Here is a 12,448-nt window from a genome sequence, read left to right as displayed (position 1 = left end):
GGCCTGGCACAGCAGGGCCTGTCCCTCACGGGTGGCTGGGGGCTGTTTGTGGGGCAGGGGGATGGCAGGGGCAGCAAGGACAAATGTCATCAAGCTGCAAGCCCTGCCAGGCTCCTCAGGGAGGGGCGAGGCAGAAGCAAAGTGCAGCCCCTGGAAGGAAAGTTCCTTCTGTGGGGCCTCCAGAGGCGCTGCCAGAGCCCAGGGGACAAAGGCCTGGGTGCCTGTGGCCCTGCCAGCCCTGCCCAGCCCTTGGCCATCTCTCCTGCAGGCTGTGCCCCTGTGCGTGCTGCTCCTGTGCCCTGGCCGGCTGCACACGCCCATCTCGCTGTCCCCCCCAGCATTTCTCAGCCCAGCATTTCTGTGCCCTCCCTGGGCTCCCTGCACCCAGCGCTGCCGGCTCCTGGCACACAGAGCCAGGGCATGGCCCAGGCTCACGCTGGGACACCTCGAGCATCAAAATTCTACCCTGGCAGGGACTTTTCTTTTTCCTCACCTGCAGGCTGAACCTTCCAAGCTGCACTTTAGGGAGGTTTCCTTCTCTTCCCACTGCTAGGAAAACTCTGTCTCCTGCTGTTCACAGAGTAGGGCTGGTGGGAGATGTGGTCGGTGGCTGTTTGGGGCACAGTGACCATGAAATTATTGAATTTTTAAATATTCTGTGAAAGAAGGAGAGCATCCACAATATTCTATGCTGGATTTAAGGATAGCAGACTTTGGCCTGTTCAGGATGCAGTTTTGGGGTGTACTGAAACAGATACTGAATTTTAAGTGAAACAGTCCTTAAACAATGGAGTCCAGGAAAGATGGACACACTTCAAAAAAGAAATTTTGAAGGCATGGGAGCAGCCTGTGCCTGTATGCCCAAAGATAAGCCAGTAAGGGAATTGACTGGCCTGGCTGGGCATGGAGCTTTTGCAGAAACTCTGTGGAAAAGAGGGTGAATAAAGGTTAGACAGAGGGGCAGGCAACTCGGGAAATGTTTAAGGATGTCACTAGGTCATGCAGAAAGAAAATTATAGAGGTGAAAGCTCAATTAGAGAATAACCTGGCCAATTCTATGAAGGATAACAAAGAGGTTTTTATAAATACATTAAAGGAAAGCCACCATTCTTTATTGGGGGAGGATAAGGTTAGCAAAGATGAGAAAAAGGCTGAGGTACTTAACCTCTTCTTTGCCTCAGTTTAGAACAGGAACACAGGTTGTCCTCAGGACAAGTGTTCTCCTGAGCTGGTAGATGGGCACAGGGAGCAGAACAGCCCCCCTGTCATCCAGGAGGAAGCAGCTGGTGACCTGCTGAGCCACTCAGATGCTCACAGGTGTCTCTGGGACCAGATGGGATCCATCCTAGGGGGATGAGGCAGCTGGTGGATGAGCTCACCAAGCTGCTCTCCATCATTTCTCATCAGTCCTGGCTCTGCAGGGAGGTCCCAGAGGACTGGAGGTGCCAATGTGAGCCCATCCCCAAGAAGGGCTGGAAGGAGGATCTGGGGAACTCCAGGCCTGTCAGCCTGACCTCGGTGCCCAGCAAGGTTCTGGAACAGATCACCTTGAGTGCCATCACACGGCACCCACAGGATGGCCGAGGGATCAGACCCAGCCAGCGTGGATTTCAATATCTGCATTGATGATCTGGATGAGGGGATTGAGTCCACCATCAGCAAATTTGCAGATGACACCAAGCTGGGTGTGAGTGTGGATCTGCTGGAGGGTAGGAGGGCTCTGCACAGGGACCTGGACAGGCTGGATCCAGGGCCCAAATCCAACAGTGGGAGGTTTAAAAAGACCAAGGGCCAGGTCCTGCACTTTGGCCACAACAACCCCTGCAGTGCTACAGGCTGGGGATGGTGCAGCTGGACAGCATCCAGGCAGAAAGGGACCTGGGGCACTGATGGACAGCAGGCTGGACATGAGCCAGCAGTGTGCCCAGGTGGCCAAGAAGGCCAATGGCACCTGGCCTGGATCAGGAATGGTGTGGCCAGCAGGAGCAGGCAGTGATTCTTCCCCTGTGCTCAGCACTGGTGAGGCAACACCTCGAGTTCTGTGTCCAGTTCTGGGCCCCCCCAATTTAGGAAGGACATGGAGGGGCTGGAGCGTGTCCAGAGAAGGGCAACAAGGCTGGTGAGGGGACTGGAACACAAGTCCTGTGAGGAGTGGCTGAGGGATCTGGGGTTGTTTACCCAGGAGAAGAGGAGGCTCAGGGGACACAAGGTGGTGTCAGGGCACAGGTTGGGCTTGATGATCTCCAAGGTCTTTTCCAACCTTGCTGATTCTGTGATTCTCTGAAACCACCCTTGGAGCAGTTGCAGAATGAGCCCTGGGCCTCCTCTTCAGAAGGTCCAGCAGCCCAGGTCCCTCAGCTTCTCCTCACAGCCCCAAAGCCCATCCTGTCAGTCCTGCAGAGCCTCTGCAGCCCCTCCTCATTGCCCAGAACAGGGAGCCCCACAGCCAGACACAGCAGCCCAGATGTGCCCCCCTGGCCTGTGGTGCCTCTGGCAAGGGAACAGCCCGAGGCACTGCAGGAGCCTGCAGACAATTCCTGCAGCACTTGGAGGATGATCCTGCTCCCCAAGGGACGTTCCCATGGTGTGATGCTGTTTGCCCCCACCCTGCCCACGGCCACCCTGGGGCTGCTCACGGGGCTTTTCTCTGCTGAGCATTGGCCTGGGCGTGTTCTGGAGAGAGCCTGGGCAAGGAGCCTGGAGCCCCCAGGCCCTGGCCTGAGGCGTCAGCGCTGCCCCAGCAGTGCCCATGGCCTGTCCCTGCTGCAGCCCCGGCACTGCCACCCCCAGCACTGTGCCCGGCCCCGAGAGCACTCAGGCCCTACAGCAACACCAGGGCCAGGAGGGCAGCGGGGCAGGGCCACGGGAGCAGCACTGGCAACACCAAGTGCTGCTGCTCCTGGGCACAGCTGCTGTGCCAGCACTGATCTGCCCCAGCTCTGCACACAGACATTGCTGCTGCAGCTCCAGAGAAGGGAACAAAAGGGGCATCTATTGAGAAATCCCTGCTGGGAAATCCTTTAGTTCACTTATAGCTACTGAGAGCATTGCTTCTCAGTGACACTGTGTGTGGCCAAAGCAAATATGGAGAGAAAAAAAACAGGAAAGGGCAAAAACAATGTCCTTGCTTTGTGAACATCATTGAAAAGTAAAACAAAGAAAGAAAACCCAACCACCAAAGGAACAAGCTCTATCAAAGATGACTTTTATTACATGTGATGTGCAGAAATTGGCAGCAGTTTAATGTTTCTGAAAATGTCCAGTGATCAGTGTCCACACTGCAGCCTTGAGCTCCTGGTTCCTCAGGCTATAGATGAAGGGGTTCAGGGCTGGAGGCACCACCGAGTACAGAACTGACAGTGCCAGATCCAGGGATGGGGATGAGATGGAGGGGGGCTTCAGGTAGGCAAAAAAGCCAGTGCTGAGGAATAGGGAGACCACGGCCAGGTGAGGGAGGCAGGTGGAAAAGGCTTTGTGCCGTCCCTGCTCAGAGGGGATCCTCAGCACGGCCCTGAAGATCTGCACATAGGAGAAAACAATGAACACAAAACAACCACAACCTAAACAAGCAGCAACCACAGTAATCCCTAGTTCCCTGAGTTTGGAGTGTGAGCAGGAGAGTTTGAGGATGTGTGGCACTTCACAGAAGAACTGGCTCAGGGCATTGCCCTGGCACAGGGGCAGGGAAAATGTATTGGCCGTGAGCAGCAGAGCGTAGAGAAAGCCACTGGCCCAGGCAGCTGCTGCCATGTGGGCACAAGCTCTGCTGCCCAGGAGGGTCCCGTAGTGCAGGGGTTTGCAGATGGACACGTAGCGGTCGTAGCACATGATGGTGAGCAGGGGAACCTCTGCTGAAATGAAAAATACAAACAGAAATACCTGTGCAGCACATCCTTCATAGGAGATGTTCCTGGTGTCCCAGAGGGAATTGTGCATGGCTTTGGGGACAGTGGTGAGGATGGAGCCCAGGTCGGTGAGGGCCAGGTTGAGCAGGAAGAAGAACATGGGCGTGTGCAGGAGGTGGCCGCAGGCTACGGCGCTGATGATGAGGCCGTTGGCCAGGAGGGCAGCCAGGGAGATGCCCAGGAAGAGGCAGAAGTGCAGGAGCTGCAGCTGCCGCGTGTCTGCCAATGGCAGCAGGAGGAAGTGGCTGATGGAGCTGCTGTTGGACATTTGCTTTCTCCAGACATTAGAACCTTTTGCAGGAGAAAAGACAATGACAGCTGAGAAGAGATTTCTCATAGAAGGGTCAAAGCCCTTTCTCACAGATCATTCCCTGCCACTAAGCACTGCCCCCCTGGTCTCGATCTAGGAGAACTTCCTTCATCTTGGCTGCTGTAGCCCTGATTGCTGCTGGCCAATGCTCACTGAGGAGCCAGACCTGGTCCTGCAGGACACCTGGGAGTCAGACCTGAGCCCCAGTCAGTGCAGGGGAACAGTGAGGGCAGTGGCCAGTCCTGGTGTTTGAACGTGGACAAAGAATCTCCTCCTAAGGCACAGGAGCTGCCAGGGTGAAGGGATGGGGATTGCAGGAGGCAGAACAAGAGATTCTGCTGCACCTGGGGAGAACAGGGGGTACAGTGAGGCAGGAGGATTGTAGGAGGCTTAGTGCAGACTGAGGGGAGCTGCTCTGTCCCTCTCTCCTGTTCCCAGCTGCCCTGGACTTGGACCTTTCTGAGGTCCACTCCCGTGTTACCCTGGAAAGCCAGGAGACACTGCTGAGAGCAGAGGGATCCCTGGCACACAAAGTGGCTCCTGCCTTTCCCAAAGTCAGGGAGAGTCAGCTCATTCCCAGTCTGCCCTGCCCAGAGCTCCCCAGGGCAGAGGGAGCTGGGACACCCCATTGCTGTGCTCAGCCTGCACAGGAGGAGCCCAAGGGCTGGGCCTGAGCCTGCAGCTGGAACTGCCATTCCCAGAGAGCCCGTCAGCAATGCCAGGAGCACCTGGGCAAGGCAAGGAGAGAGAGAGCTGGGCCCTGAGGAAAAGCCTTTCCCTGCCCAGCCCTGCACAGCCCCTGCCAGGCAGCAGCAGTGCAGGACAGTGGCCCTCAGGCCCTGGTCAGCAGGGAATGGGCACATGGCAGGAGAGATGCCCTTCATCTCTGGGGCTGCTCTGCCGGCCCAGGAGGGGACTGAGGGCCCCGAGCCCCCGGGCTGAGGGCTGTGCTGGCTGCGAGGGGACACAAGAGCTGTGCTGCTCAGGGCAGTGTGTGCCCTGCAGGGCAGGGCTGGCAGGTGCCACATCTCCCCTGCAGCAGGGCTTCCCTCAGCACTGCCTCCCTCCCTCCCTGCCCACGCCTCTGCTGCTGGAGCTGTCCCAGCCCGAGCTGTTCCTGTGGCCCCGGGCTCCTTCCCTGCCAGTGCTGCCAGAGCCCAGCCCAGCCCCTGGGCCAGCTCTGCCCTGCAGCTGCTCGGGGCTGCAGGGATTAAAGAACAGCTCCCCCAGGCCTGGGCACCATGGAAAGGGGATGCTGGATGGATCTGGAGGCTGGGGAGCTGGAGGCACTTGCTGAGGTTCCCAGGAATCCTCATCCTGATGGTTTAAGAGCCTCAGCCCCTGCTCTGCCCTGCACAGCTGAGTTTCCATTCCCACCAAGCTGAGCCAGGGGAAACTGGGAGCACAGATTCAGGAACGCAGAGACTCAAGGGAGAAACTCCTGCCCTGAATGAGCTCATGACAAGTCCCCTCAGAAATGACCTGGGCATGAGCTGGAGCTCTGAGCAGCCCTGGCCCACACAGCACCCTCTCCACAGCAGCAGCTCCTGCCCTGGCAGGAGTCACTCCTGGCACCCACAGCTCCCCTCCACCATCCATGGGGAGCTCCCAGGCAGGCTGAGAGCTGCCCCTGGCAGGTGGCAGATCCCCTGGCCTGGCCAAGAGCCCTCAGGGCTGCAGGAGCTGCTCTGCACGACAGCCCTGGGCACCCCTGGCTGCAGCCCCAGCTTCAGCCCCTGCAGCCGTCCCTGGCAGCAGGAGCCGTCCTGCCCTGTCCCTCTGACGGTGCCCAGGGCAGCCCCGCTCTGGAGCACATCCTCCCCCAAAGCAGAAAGGGCAGCAGAGCCATCCTTACAGTCATGTCAGTCCTGTCCTGGGTCAGCTTGAGGAGATCCCTGCAGCCAGAGACTTACTGTGTCAGGAGTGGTGAAGATTTCTCCATGAAGAAGCTCAGAATTTTCAAAAGGTGTGAAGATTTCTCATTGAATAATCTCAGAATTGTCCTTCCAGCTTCCTTAGGCTTCTCTCCACTTCACTGCTCTTAGGTACCTGCAGGCAGTGCCCTCGTCCCTGCTGGGCTGGGAGAGGAGCTGCTCCTCAGGAGAAATGTCCTTTTGAAGCTCTTCTTGATTGCCAAGAGCTGCCTTTGTGCCAGGAGCCCAGCCCAGCTCAGCAGCACAGACACAGCATAAGGACTTTAATGAGTCTCTTGGGTCTTTCGTGTTGTTTGCAGTGCTGTCAGTCCCTGAGAGTGTTTAAAAAACTTTTCAAGAATTCAAAGTGTGATTTAAACTCCAAAGTTTCATGAAGTTTTAATGGATCCCATTGTGGGACATGACTGAGAAAGTGTCCCCAGGTTCCAGTTAGTGCACAACACTGCAGGCAGTGATGACAGGTGGGGACAAACAAGGCAAAGGTGTCTCTGATGCTGAGCAAACCCAGATGTGTTTCAGGAATGGAAAGACCAAAGGCCTGAGCCCCAACCCCTGGCAAGGCAGATCCTGTCCCTCCCTCAGTGCTCAGGGCTCTTCCCGGGACACTGGGATGTGGGGATGTGCAATGCCAAGGGCAGCACCATGGGGCGGCCCCTGCCAGGCTGCTGAGCAGGGACAAGGAGGCAATGAGGCCCCAGGCCTGCCAGGGTCACTTGTCTCCTGCTCATGGCTCAGGCCCAGGGCCAGCAGCCATGGCCCAAGTGCTGCAGGAGTTGGCTGTGTCAGGGCCTTTCAGCTGCTGCCCATCCCTGTGCCCTCTCCAGCCCAGGCTGTCCTACGGTGTCCATGCCCTGCGCCTCTGTCCCTGCAGGCTGTCGTCATCCCCCGGCTGCCCCACCTCGCTGGCCCCTTCCTTTGCTGACAGCTCTGTCTCCTGCCTGCCTCTGCCTGGGCACTACACAAAGCCTTGGGCTTGAAACCAGGAGGGTTAATTCAACTTTTACCATGCTTGTGAAGTGTTAGCATGGGAACAAGGCATGCAGGGTCTGCTTTCCCAGCAAGAACAATTGGAAGGCAAGTGGAAGACATCTGGCTCAAGAGTGCAGTGATAGAAAAAAAGAAGTGAATCTGGGAAGTTTCTGTGGGTTTTATGGTAATGGCTCATGTAACTACTGTATATAACTATCACTCTTTTAAAATGACTTGTCCATGTAAGGTTTTGAGTTACCACACCTCAGACCTCAAGCCTGATAAGTGTTGCCCTCTTAAATGCAGATTAGTTTTAAGGATCCTTATTCTGATATTTCAGAGATTTGGTTACAGCAGGGCCTCACAGATTCAAGGGGTCTGCTGTGACACCTCATAAAAACCAAAAATCCGTTTTTGAAACAGCAGGGCCACATGGAACCAATGGTCCATTGTGATACTGCAGATGCAAGGAGACCATTGTGACACTCTGGAACCTCATGGAGCCCAGGGGCCCTTGTGACACTGAGAAACCTCATGGAATCAAAAGTACAGTGTGACAGAGAAAGATTTCATGCAACCAGGAGCCCATTGTTACACTGTGGGGCTCTGTGGAACCAAGGGGACCACAGTGACATTGCAGGGCCTCATGGAACAATGGAGACTCTTCTGACACTTTGGGACCCACTGGAACCAAGGGGACATTATAGCATGGCAGGGCCTCATGGAATCAAGGGGCTACAGTGAACACTGTGGGTGTCTGTTGGAGTCCAGGGCATTCCTTTGGTTGCCCTGGAGGGTCAGGGACCTGGGCAGGGGGGTCTGGGACCCCAGCCCAGAGCTCAGAGAGACACTGGCTTTGATTTTAGTCCATGGGAAAAACTTCCTACACTGAGAGAAGGTTTACAGGCCACAAGAATGTGAGAAATGGTAGTTTAGCTTATCACAGAATGAGAAAATAATAGTTTTAGGTTCCTAGCATTGAAGTGAATGGGGAGAAGATGGAGAATCTGGGGCGTTGTCTCCTTCTTCTTCTCCTTCTCCTTCCACCACTCCATTGCTGCATTGACGTGGCACAAAGTGGTTAGTGAGGATTGGGTCAAAGTAAAGATGACCTTTTTAGTAATAGTGATAGACATTGGTAAGAAATAGTAAACAAGAAATACGTAGCAATTAGTATAAAAGATAAGGACAGCCCAGCTCGGGGGGAGACGTGAGGAATCCATGCAGCTGCGAACATCTTGTCAGACTCCGAGAAAATTGTAAGATAAGAAACAATAAATTAAGTATGCAACCTCGAGAAATCTAAACCTGAGAACTCCGTCTCTTCCTTCGGCTCGGCTCGGAGCTGTGCAGGGGAGCAAAGGACCCTGAAACCACCTGAATGTTGGGGTAAGCCCCCGACAGAATGCTTATGCAGGTAACACTAGCCAATTGCGAAAAGTAAAATGCCTTGTGAACAGCTGATGCACAAGAATGATATATGTATAAAAGAACCCTGTGTGCCTTCAATAAATGGAGCATTCACCACTACTTCTGTGAAGAAGGTGTTTGACTCTGGCTGTTACCCATGTTTTTGGTTTTGTTTTCATTTTGTTTTTCTTTCTTTTCAAAAATCACCTTCATCAACACATCTTCTACACGGGACTTATGGAGAGCAGACTTTGGCCTGCTCAGGATGCAGATTTAGGGAGTATTGAAAAAAGTACTGATTTCCTTAAGGGAAAAAGCCCTTAAAAACAAGGATGTCCAGGCAGGTTGGGTGCACTTCAAGAAAGAAATCTTGAAAGAGCAGGAATAGACTTTCCCTCTGCAAAAAAGTCAGCTCCCGATGAAAATGACTGGCCTGGCTGGGCATAGAGAATTTTCCAGGAACTCAGGGGAAAATAAGAGGGTGCATCACCTTTAGACAGGCAACTCAGGAAATGTTAAATGATATTGTTACGTTATGCAGAAAGAAAATTAGAGGTGAAACCTCAATTAGGTCTTAAAGCAACCACTTCTGTGAAGGATAATAAAAAAGTCTTTATAAATACATTAATGGCAAAAGGAAGGGAAAGGACAACCTCCAATCTTAATTGGCGGATAAGGTTACCAAGGGTGAGGAAAATGTGGAGGTACTTAACCCCTTCTTTGCTTCAGTTTTCAACAATCAGACAGGTTGTCCTCAGGACAAGTGTTCTCCTGAGCTGGTAGATGGGCACAGGGAGCAGAACAGCCCCCGTGACATCCAGGAGGAAGCAGCTGGTGACCTGCTGAGCCCCTCAGATGCTCACAGATGTCTCTGGGACCAGATGGGATCCATCCTAGGGGGATGAGGCAGCTGGTGGATGAGCTCACCAAGCTGCTCTCCATCATTTCTCATCAGTCCTGGCTCACCAGGGAGGTCCCAGAGGACTGGAGGTGCCATTGTGAGCCCATCCCCAAGAAGGGCTGGAAGGAGGATCTGGGGAACTCCAGGTCTGTCAGCCTGACCTCGGTGCCCAGCAAGGTTCTGGAACAGATCACCTTGAGAGCCATCACACGGCACCCACAGGATGGCCGAGGGATCAGACCCAGCCAGCATGGATTTCAATGTCTGCATTAATGATCTGGATGAGTGGATTGAGTCCACCATCAGCAAATTTGCAGATGACACCAAGCTGGGTGTGAGTGTGGATGTGCTGGAGGGTAGGAGGGCTCAGCAGAGGGACCTGGACAGGCTGGATCCAGGGCCCAAATCCAACAGTGGGAGGTTTAAAAAGACCAAGGGCCAGGACCTGCACTTTGGCCACAACAACCCCTGCAGTGCTACAGGCTGGGGACAGAGTGGCTGGAGAGCATCCAGGCAGAAAGGGACCTGGGACACTGATGGACAGCAGGCTGGCCATGAGCCAGCGGTGTGCCCAGGTGGCCAAGAAGGCCAATGGCACCTGGCCTGGATCAGGAATGGTGTGGCCAGCAGGAGCAGGGCAGTGATCCTTCCCCTGTGCTCAGCACCGGTGAGGCAGCACCTTGAGTACTGTGTCCAGTTCTGGACCCCCAGTTTAGGAAGGACATGGAGGGTTTGGAGCATGTCCAGAGAAGGGCAACAAGGCTGGTGAAGGTCTGGAACACAGGTCCTGAGAGGAGTGTCTGAGGGAGCTGGGGTTGTTTCTCCTGGAGAAGAGAAGGCTCAGGGGACACAAGGTGGTGTCAGGGCACAGGTTGGACTTGATGATCTCCAAGATATTCCCCAACCTTGCTGATTCTGTGATTCTCTGAAACCATCCTTACAGCAGTTGCAGGATGAGCCCTGGGCCACTTCTTCAGAAGGTCCAGCAGCCCAGGTCCCTCAGCTTCTCCTCACAGCCCCAAAGCCCATCCTGTCAGTCCTGCAGAGGCTCTGCAGCCCCTCCTCCTTGCCCAGAACAGGGAGCCTCACAGACAGACACAGCAGCCCAGATGTGCCCCCCTGGCCTGTGGTGCCTCTGGCAATGGAACAGCCCGAGGCACTGCAGGAGCCTGCAGACAATTCCTGCAGCACTTGGAGGATGATCCTGCTCCCCAAGGGACATTCCCATGGTGTGATGCTGTTTGCCCCCACCCTGCCCACGGCCACCCTGGGGCTGCTCACGGGGCTTTTCTCTGCTGAGCATTGGCCTGGGCGTGTTCTGGAGAGAGCCTGGGCAAGGAGCCTGGAGCCCCCAGGCCCTGGCCTGAGGCGTCAGCGCTGCCCCAGCAGTGCCCATGGCCTGTCCCTGCTGCAGCCCCGGCACTGCCACCCCCAGCACTGTGCCCGGCCCCGAGAGCACTCAGGCCCTACAGCAACACCAGGGCCAGGAGGGCAGCGGGGCAGGGGCACGGGAGCAGCACTGGCAACACCAAGTGCTGCTGCTGCTGGGCACAGCTGCTGTGCCAGCGCTGATCTGCCCCAGCTCTGCACACAGACATTGCTGCTGCAGCTCCAGAGAAGGGAACAGAAGGGGGATCTCTGGTGAAAACTCTGCTGGGAGATCCTTTAGTGTGTTTAAAGCCACTGAGAGCACAGCCCCTCACCGACATAGTTTAGGGCCACAGAAAAAAACCCAAAACTGACAATCAAAAAACAAATGTTATAAAATTTACTTTTATTACAAGTGATGTGTAGAAAATGGCAATCAATTTAATGTTTCTGAAAATGTCCAGTGATCAGTCTCCACACTGCAGCCTTGAGCTCCTGGTTCCTCAGGCTATAGATGAGGGGGTTCAGGGCTGGAGGCACCACCGAATACAGAACTGACAGTGCCAGATCCAGGGATGGGGAGGAGATGGAGGGGGGTTTCAGGTAGGCAAAAAAGCCAGTGCTGACAAACAGTGATACCACAGCCAGATGAGGGAGGCAGGTGGAAAAGGCTTTGTGCCGTCCCTGCTCAGAGGGGATCCTCAGCACGGCCCTGAAGATCTGCACATAGGAGAAAACAATGAACAAAAAACAGCCAAAAGCTAAAATGGTACCAACCACAAGAATCCCAAGTTCCCTGAATTTTGAGTGTGAGCAGGAGAGTTTGAGGATGTGTGGGATTTCACAGAAGAACTGGCTCAGGGCATTGCCCTGGCACAGGGGCAGGGAAAATGTATTGGCTATGTGCAGCAGAGCGTAGAGAAAGCCACTGGCCCAGGCAGCTGCTGCCATGTGGGCACAAGCTCTGCTGCCCAGGAGGGTCCCGTAGTGCAGGGGTTTGCAGATGGACACGTAGCGGTCGTAGCACATGATGGTGAGCAGGGCAAGCTCCGACCCAAGGAAGAAGATAAGGAGAAATAATTGAGCGGTACATCCTGTGTAAGAGATGTTCCTGGTGTCCCAGAGGGAATTGTGCATGGCTTTGGGGACAGTGGTGAGGATGGAGCCCAGGTCGGTGAGGGCCAGGTTGAGCAGGAAGAAGAACATGGGCGTGTGCAGGAGGTGGCCGCAGGCTACGGCGCTGATGATGAGGCCGTTGGCCAGGAGGGCAGCCAGGGAGATGCCCAGGAAGAGGCAGAAGTGCAGGAGCTGTTAACTCCTGTTAACTCCTGTTAGGTACCTGCAGGCATTGCCCTCAGTTCTGCTGGGCTGGGAGAGGAGCTGCTCCTCAGGAGAAATGTCTTTTTGAAGCTCTTCTTGATTGCAAGGAGCTGCCTCTGTGCCAGGAGCCCATCCCAGATCAGCAGCACAGACACAGCACAAGGACTTTAATGAGTTTCTTAGGGCTTTTGGTGTTGTTTATATCAGACCCATTCCCTGAGACTGTTCAAAAAACTTTTCAAGAACTCTAAATGAGAATGAAACAGTGAAGTTTCTTGAAGTTTTAATGGGCTTCATTGAGGGACACAACTGAGAAAATGTCCACATGGTT

The 12,448-nt window shown here is 54.8% G+C and overlaps 2 protein-coding genes across 2 annotated transcripts; both read right to left on the bottom strand.

Moving 5' to 3' along the window:
• Positions 1-3,240: 3,240 nt before the first annotated feature.
• Positions 3,241-4,178, bottom strand: LOC120747621 (olfactory receptor 14C36-like). Its single transcript, XM_058424314.1, has one exon. It carries the CDS (start codon positions 4,171-4,173, stop codon positions 3,241-3,243), a length of 933 nt encoding a protein of 310 aa, XP_058280297.1. The 5' UTR covers positions 4,174-4,178.
• Positions 4,179-11,238: 7,060 nt separating this feature from the next.
• Positions 11,239-12,084, bottom strand: LOC120747620 (olfactory receptor 14A16-like). Its single transcript, XM_040053640.2, has one exon. The coding sequence runs from the start codon at positions 12,001-12,003 to the stop codon at positions 11,239-11,241; it is 765 nt and encodes a 254-aa protein (XP_039909574.1). The 5' UTR covers positions 12,004-12,084.
• Between the last annotated feature and the right edge of the window lie 364 nt (positions 12,085-12,448).

This window comes from Hirundo rustica, unplaced genomic scaffold (genome assembly GCF_015227805.2).
Source record: "Hirundo rustica isolate bHirRus1 unplaced genomic scaffold, bHirRus1.pri.v3 scaffold_112_arrow_ctg1, whole genome shotgun sequence".
NCBI classification, from domain to species: Eukaryota; Metazoa; Chordata; class Aves; order Passeriformes; family Hirundinidae; genus Hirundo; species Hirundo rustica.
The sequence above is the reverse complement of the archived record's forward strand: the minus strand, read 5'-3'. Positions and strand labels throughout refer to the sequence as shown.

Coding starts and splice junctions, on each gene's coding strand:
- LOC120747621 (XM_058424314.1), bottom strand. CDS start 4,173: ATGTCCAACAGCAGCTCCATCAGCCACTTCCTCCTGCTGCCATTGGCA.
- LOC120747620 (XM_040053640.2), bottom strand. CDS start 12,003: ATGTTCTTCTTCCTGCTCAACCTGGCCCTCACCGACCTGGGCTCCATC.